At 41.5% G+C, this 8416-nt stretch overlaps 1 protein-coding gene across 2 annotated transcripts in view; it reads right to left on the bottom strand.

Moving 5' to 3' along the window:
- Window positions 1-256: 256 nt before the first annotated feature.
- Window positions 257-8416, bottom strand: part of PDZD2 (PDZ domain containing 2) — a 354572-nt gene continuing 346412 nt past the window's right edge. For both annotated transcript variants that reach the window (XM_089689464.1, XM_089689465.1), the window contains exon 24: window positions 257-6091. In XM_089689464.1, coding sequence (XP_089545590.1) covers window positions 5925-6091 — 167 coding nt within the window. In that variant the 3' untranslated portion in view covers window positions 257-5924. The remainder of the gene's footprint in view (window positions 6092-8416) is intronic.

The raw sequence follows: 8416 nt of genomic DNA, 5'->3' as shown, positions 1-8416 counted from the left end.
TAACAGATCAGAGAAAAGAACACACAAAAAGGAGGAAAGTAACGGGCAGCAAAGACAAAGTAAGATAATGTGAAAGAAATAAACCAAATCAATGATCTATTATAAGCCAGTGTGCAGGGCCCCGGAGGCCACACAATATGTGCCAGAGTGGCAGGGCTTTATAGAACATCCAGAAAGGTAATGCCTCTTTAGTTCACTAGATGGCAGTCTTGCTCCACATTAACCCATCAATTTACCCATAAACTGAAAAAAAAAGTCCAGTGTTTTTATTTTTTATTTTTTTTTTCAAAAAACTACTAAAAACAAGATCCAATATCTGATTTACATAGCTGAGGAAAAGCAGCAATAAAAATGTACAGTCTATTTAGTGTTATTTCACGCATTTCTGTTTTTTGTGTCATGTACAAGGCATCTCTGACAATCAACAGAGTTATATAAACAAAATATACAATATAATACAACAGTGATTATGGGAGATCCAATAATACAACATATCTGTGTCTAGTGAGGAAAGGGATGTTATTACAGGTTACAAACCGTATGTTAATGACGCAGGGCACAATTCATCTTTTATTTTCTGTAACTAATATATATTCTAAGCCATGACAGAGAAAAAGTCTCTAGTTTGGGGACTGGAAAACTAAACTTCTGATTGGCTGAGGGCCTCCACCAAGCAAAGCCGTCATTTTATTAAGACTCATTGGTGAATCTGTGAAATTGCTCCTTGGCCATCTTGGGTAGTGAATTGCGACTTCTGGTCACAAAAAGCGGAATATTGTGGTCATTAAAAGTACATTTTGGGAATCACACTCCACACCATGTTTCTTGATATATTTTTCCTCAATCAGTGCCGAGTTATAGGAGTGGTGTTCTCCTGCTAGGTTACCTATGTGCAATGGAAAGCTAATCAAAGAATTTAACGGTACACCCAGGGGCGGACTGGGCTTGGGGACAGGGGGCAATAGCCCCCCTGGGCCAATCTGATGCCCTGTAAAAAGGCTGCACTGCTTCCAGCACATACATGCCTAAAGGCTTCCTGGTGAAGTGGAGTAAACCCTCCCAGCATGGATGGTGTAGGCAGTCTGAGCAGAGGCCGGATCCATGCCCCACCGGAGGCTAGCCATTCCCGACCGAGCTGCCCCGGCTCCCCCCTGTAGCCCCTAGCCACCCCCCCATACCAGCTAGTTCAGGAACCCATAGTCAGTGCAGCAGGTGCTGTCTAGCCCGACCCACCCAGTGAGCAGAGAGTCCCTAGAGCAGAGCTTCAGCCTGGCATGGGGGTCGGGTGAAGGCAGGGAAAAGGGACAGCATGAGGAGGCTCTGGGTTGTACTTTCCTCCTGGCCCAAAAGTGTCCAGTCAGCCCCTGGGTAAACCCAACTCAAAACTCATTTTTTAGTTTCGCATCAGTGCTGGTGGGTCAAATCATATGCTGGGTTCTTCTAAATTTGAGAAATTCGGTGGTTAGAGACTCCCATCAGAATGTCATATTCTGCAGAACTGCAGCAGCCACTGCAACGTCAATGGGTGTAGAATTTGGGAGCACAGCTGCTAGAAGTGACATCTTTGTTGTGGCATTGTTGATGGGGCAGAGCTGCAAACCCACGTGGGAAATCTCTCCAATGGAGTCCCCAAATGAATCCGCCATGTGATTTAAATCCACTGATACACACCCAAAACATGACATTTTCCTTTGAAGGGAATCCCTGACTCATTGACCAGTTCTGAGAACCTTCTTTGAGCCGAAATACCCTGGAAGTGCCTGGTGAAGCAGTGCCTTGGAACTGGCATGGGCCACTTGAGTCTGGGAACCATTCTATGGGAAGCCTTTAAGTTGCCCCATACTTGATTCAATCAAGGCCATGTGGTTGGAGATATTGGTTGATTGCCCTCAAGTCTTGCTGATCCTAATCTTGTTTCTTTAGTGCAGTCAGTTGGAGGACTGGGCCAATCATAGAAATAAACCCAAAACATGATGTCATACAGTTACATCACAACACTGGAGCTGAAAGGGAGGGGTAAAAATCTAATTGTGGGAGGAGCTAGTGCATTAAGATTACAAACCATTTGAGCAATCATCTATCATGATCACCCATCTAAACCAAGGCAATAATTAGGCCATGGTAGACACATCAACAGAGTTGGCTTTGACTGGCATTAGGCAACACACATATTCATCACAAGGAGCTTACTGACCATACATTACAGTACAAGTGTGAACCCATAAGAGACATATAGTGAAATTACGTTTAGTGCCTAAATCATGCAGATAATTTAGGGGCTGCTGGCTATGGATACAAATATCTCATTATATGGCATAGTATCCAGTTTTCACAGAAATGCCTAATTGTGTCTGACTCCTCCATGTAGCCCGGTTCCCCTGGCTGCATTTCTAGATTCCCTTGAAGCAGGTGCTGCCACCCCTGGTGACATCTGGTATTGCAGTCCTTCCAGCTAGATTAACATTAAACCTACATTCCAGGATCAAAGCCCTTTTGTAAAAAACTGCAGGTAAACATTAGGTTTAGTCTAACAAGGTGCCTGCCATCTCGTTGATTTTTCTCTGTTATTCATATCTGACAGGTTTCCAGGAAGAAAACTTCTGCTCTGATGCTGCTCACTGTGGGTCTTGGTTCCTTCAAGAGTAGAGTTGCAGGAACTGCTATGCCCATGTCCATTCACAATCAAAGCATATAAATAGCTTCCACACTCCGAGATGTAGCTCTTCTCTCTGTTTTCAATTTGTAAAAAAAAGAAACTGCGTACACCAATGTACACCAATGTCTCCACCGAAAACCACCCTCTTTGATGCACTTTATCACTACCAGCTTGCCAAGCCAGTAGTGGTGAAGTGCGTTGGAACGGTGGTTTCGGGTAAAGACATCAGTGTATGTAGTGCCTTTTATTTGACAAATTCAGTAAAGAAAGAACCAAGTTTCAGAGTGTGGCTTATATTATTATACTTTATTTGATTTAGAGCCATTTGAACATTAGCCAAGAGCTGGTGTGAAGACCGTATCTGAAATCAGCCAGTCCAAGGCACACTAATGGCTAGCAAAGGTGCAGCCACAGATTCCTACCCAGTACTATGAAAGCATCACCTATAAAAACCAATGTGTCTCAACGTGGCTGATTTGGGATGATTCAGACCAGGGGCGGACTGACAACTCATGGTGCCCCCGGGCAATAGGGGATCATGGGGCCCCTGTGTCCTCACCCACACCCAAAAAAGCCTATGAAAAAGCCAATGAAAGGTACCAGGGGCATCTCATGGGGTCCCCTACTGACCCCGGGCCCTCGGGCAGTGCCCGAGTGCTCGAATGGTCAGTTTGCCCGATTCAGACCCTACAGAGTCCTCAGCACAAATTAATGGTATGCCATTGAAAGGGGTTTAACTTTCCTAAAGTACCTCCCTAAACTGGTGCAACACTTGATATTTGCTCTATAATAAAAATATTTTTTGCTATAAGGTCTAGAGTTAAAACATTTTTTTCTATTAGGAAAAAATATTATAGCAATTTCACATTTACAGAAAGACTTTTCCTCAATTTTCTATAAATAATGAAAATATCGGCACGCTTTAACACCATCAGTCTTACGTAAGGCAGAGAACATGTACAGTGCAGTATGAAACCGCAACCGGATTACATCTTTCATGATGACCTTTGATAACGTAGCCTCCAATTGGCTGTTGAGGATAACCACGCTGTGCTCTCTATATTGTACACATTTGTAGGTGAAATTTGTCTTTTTTTATCACAGTGGTTTTACTTATAGATGTGAGATACTATTATGTAAAAAATAGATTCACTTTTACAGTACATTATACTCAATCTGTTAAAACTATTACCACTTCTAGGTTGTATTCGCTTTAAAATAAAACTCTCTAGGTGATTCTAGATTAGTGCTCTATATAAAACATATATGGCAAATAGTTTACGGAGAACGGTAATGAATTGGTAGAAAAATGTGCAAGTGATGTAAAAGAAATCACCTGCAATATGACAAACTGGACAGCAGGTGGAGCTAGTCACTCAATTATTCAAGTATGACTCCCATAAAAGGCTAAGGGGCTTTTTTTTTTTTTTTTTTTACTAGAAGCTAAATGTGCGCTTCACTTGTACAATTCCCAAAAAGCTGACGCTATTTGTTTTCCACAATATTTTGCCGCTTTTTACATAATTATCAAGGCAAAACCCAATTCTGCCTATCAATAAAAAAGCTAAATTAACTTTTCACCTATCTTGAAATGTTACATTTCTTTTGTTCTACTTGATCATCAGATTTGACTCGTTATTTCAAATGGTGGCAATCATTCTTAAAGTGGCGTGTTTTTTTTTTCAGGGTTCTTTGTTGCCCTCCTTATTTCACAGGTTAGAAAACCAGCAATTAAGAATGACGAAAAGACAGCAATATCTGGAGCAATTAAATGTTAGATTTTGCCACTTGTTTGCAGCTAACTATTTTTGCTGGATATTGTTCATAAACTAGGATGGTGCTGTACGGCCAGATCTGTCACTGAAAAAAATGGATGGAAAGACTCGACAATCGACGAATGGCAGCAGGAGAAATGCTCACCCAAGCGGTCTAGTTGCCCTCATACTCACTTGCAGTGATTAGGCTAACTCATCTCTTGCCTATGTGCAGCCAAGGTTAACCCCTGTCTGTGTGAGAATGATCTTTTTGCCAAGTCAGAACTTTTTCTGGTCCATCCAACTGCATACTTATCTTAATTACAGCTAAGCGGTCTCTTGAAACAGTTGTGATTTATCCCTCAACTATCTTCACTCATTCAAATGAAAAATCATGCTTTATAGTTTTTACCACTGGCTGAAATAGTTGCCTGCCAACTGTTAAAGCCCACCTTAAATCATGCCCTCTTAAAGATTTTCCACTCCGATGCACACTTCTCTTACAGGTAGGCTGTCTCTTGAAAAAGATATGGTTTATCCCTTAACTATCTCCACTCATTAAGTGACAGAAAGCATCTCTTACAGTTTTGCCATCGGATGATATAGCAACCTGTAAAGCCATCGTTAAATGATGCCCTCACAAATATTTTCCACCCAGTAGCATACTTCCTCTGATTACTGCTAAGTTGTCCTTTGAAACAGATGCTGTTTATCCCTTAACAACTATCTTCACTCAACAAACCACAGGAAGCAGCTCTTACGGTTTTACAATTGGCTGAAATAGCTGTCTGTCAGATGTTAGACTGCTATAGCCAACCACAAAACAAGCCGTTTCCAATTTCCACCAAGCAGCATGCTTCCCTTGATTACAGCCAAGTTGTCTCAGAAACAGATGCAGTTTATATCTTAACAATTATCTTCACTCAGCAAATGACAGAACTGGCCCTTACAGCTTTACAACTGGCTGAAACAGCTGCTTGTCAGCTGTTAAACTGTTATAGCCAAATAAAAAACAAGCCCTTTTCCAATTTTCACCCAGTTGCATACTTCTCTTGATTACAGCTAAGTTGCCTCTTGAAACAGATGCAAGTTTTTTCCTTAGCAAATCAGCCATTTCATTCACTGTATTGCAAGTCAGTAACATGAGATATTTTCAGTTCGCTCCCAGGATGCATTCTTTAAAATGTTGGTTTAGCAAATATCTTACTACTTGGTATTTTTTAAAGTCTACTTTTCAACTTAGTGAACCCATTATGATGGCTGGCACGTCATGGCACCAAACGTTATGTAATGCAAAGGTAGATGTAGTTAAATATAAAACCTTTCTAGCTCTGGTAATCTTCCCACTGCATACTGTAACACGTACTTCCATGGCATCACAGCTAGGTTGGGCGGTCATATCACAGACCCCAATAGCTCAGTCCTATACAGTTAAGCCACCATTCTGCTCTATGGATAGAGCCAGAAAGAGACTGTATATCGGATATGTGATCAGGAACACTGAGGTCTGCTCCTCATACTGCAGTCCTGTGCTTCCTGATCAATAACTGCACAGGTCCCTCTGGAACAGACTTAATGATATTCCAGGCGTCGTAGTGCATGAGACCAATCAAAGTCTTTCCACCAATTGAAATGATTTCATCTCCTGCTTCTATTCTTCCTTCTTGCTCAGCAGCGCCACCTATGAACAAAACAGAAGTAAAGTTCAGTTCTACATCATTCATGACAGGTTTATTAGTATTAAATGCAGATATACAATTGCATCTTCTGGTGCTGTACAAAGTAGGTGACATGAAATGTCTGCAGTGACAAGTATATAACGTCTATAAACCAGGGGCAGACCTACCATTTGTACAGACTGTGCATCTCTACAAGGGCCTTGTGGTAGCTAGAGGCACATTTATATTAGATGTGGATCAGGTGGGTGTCAGTCTTCTAGTTTGTAACATCCAAGTGGTGTTGGGCAGCATGAATCCCTACTAATCCTCACTTGGGGGTACAAAGATATGCAGGATGCCCCTTCCATTTCCTCTTCACATCATATAGACTAGAAGTGTTCACCTGATCCTAGTTTTGCATTATGATCCATGAAATAGTTGGGGGTATCACAAAGGATAATTATTACCTATATCTACCTATCCATCTACATTAAGCAAGTGTTTGTACTTGGGCAACAGTTGAAGGCAGGGGAGGAAGGGGCACAAAATTGCTTTATCTCTTGGTGATTTTGTCTGTTTTAGGTTAATTGTGCCAAATGCAATATCTCCTGCGCTCCGGGACCCAGACCGGTGGTGAGTAGATGGAATCAAATTTCAAAAAGGAAGGAACCACCGGAATAGACAAGGTCGTGCAGCTCCACACCAAGGCTGGGGAAGCCCAAACAAAACTGTGAAGAAGAACAAAAAAAAGAAGCGCACCAACCTTGCGCATTACCTCAATAACCAAAATTTATTAAGTAAAAGAATGGTACTCACAAACAGCGAATAAAAACAAGCATGTAAGTCCTCAAAGGGACTTTAGAGGCAAGATGCCAATGCGAATCCCATCATGGAGGAAGCCACTCAGTACAGCTGTATAAAGAGACACTACATCAAGGGACAGCCATCTATAACCCTGTTCCCATTTATATTCTGCTAATATCTCTAATATATGGCTGGAGTCTCTGACGAATGATGAGAGATTCGTGACTATGTCTTTTAAGAAATGGTCAATATAGCTGCCTAAATTGCTTGTCAGGCTGCCTATGCCAGAAATGATGGGTCTACCAGGGGGGTTCTCTCTGTTTTTATGTATTTTCGGAATATGATAAAAAAATGGAGTAGCAGGATGTTTGATGTATAAAAAGAGAAATTCCTCTTTAATGAGTATACCGTCTGATAATGCCATTTCCAGCAATAGTTTATATTCAGCTTGGTACTGGACAGTGGGATCAATGGGGAGGACCTCATAGGTCTGACGATCGTTCAAAAGTCTTAAAGCCTCACTAATGTAGGTAGCTCTGTCTTGAACCTCCTTTATCAGCTTGTCTAATAATTACATTTTTATTTTCTTTAATGATTTTGAGGGAGGCTTTAAGTGGATCCTGTTGTAAGTACTGTTTTTGTGTAGATGCACTGGTGTTACAGATGTTCTTAAATTCTGTAAGCACTGATTCATAGAAAGTAGGTAAATGGTGACCTTTGACCCAATGGGGGTAGAAAGTGGATTTTGGTTTAAAATTAGTGTGCATAATTTCTCGATGAGACCCAAGCGCCATTTCAGTAAGGTTGAGAAACTCGGATGTGTTGTCCATCGATACACCCTCTATATACCGGTTTTCTAGAATGTCTAGCATAGGCGTTTCTAATGACATCTCCGTCAAGGAGGAATCGGGGAGGAGATGTAAATGATTTTCCTTCTCACTAGGCACCTCCACTGGTCCCATCTATCATCCAATTCAAAAGGGGCAAATAGATATTGATGGGCGAGGCAATGTACACCCAGACCGAAATCAACCCAATTTTTTAAGGGAGGGGGCTGCGATTCGTCCAACATCCGCAGCCCCATCAGACCAGTTAACTACGTCAATCCCAGAAAGGAAAAAGAGGGAAAGCGTACGAGACAAGGAAAGAGAGGAGGAAAGGGACACAAAAAGAGGAAGGAGACAATTATAGAAGCTCCCCTCTCCACTATCAAAATCTATAAATTATCACAATCAACCTTCTCGGATTCTGAACTTGAACTCCTGAAAAAAGGTCTGAATTTTGCCCTTCCCAATCCACCCAATCTGTTCGATCTTTTTGTAGATCTGAATAAATTTATCAGAAATCTGACAGTTAAGCAGTTCTTTCTGTTAAAAGACAATACGCCTAGTGAGAAGGAAAATCATTTACATCTCCTCCCCGATTCCTCCTTGACGGAGATGTCATTAGAAACGCCTATGCTAGACATTCTAGAAAACCTGTATATAGAGGGTGTATCGATGGACAACACATCCGAGTTTCTCAACCTTACTGAAATGGCGCTT

The sequence above is a fragment of the Staurois parvus genome, unplaced genomic scaffold, assembly GCF_062004578.1.
Source record: "Staurois parvus isolate SC_StPar_1 unplaced genomic scaffold, SC_StPar_1.0 ptg000475l, whole genome shotgun sequence".
Taxonomy (NCBI): Eukaryota; Metazoa; Chordata; class Amphibia; order Anura; family Ranidae; genus Staurois; species Staurois parvus.
The sequence above is the reverse complement of the archived record's forward strand: the minus strand, read 5'-3'. Positions and strand labels throughout refer to the sequence as shown.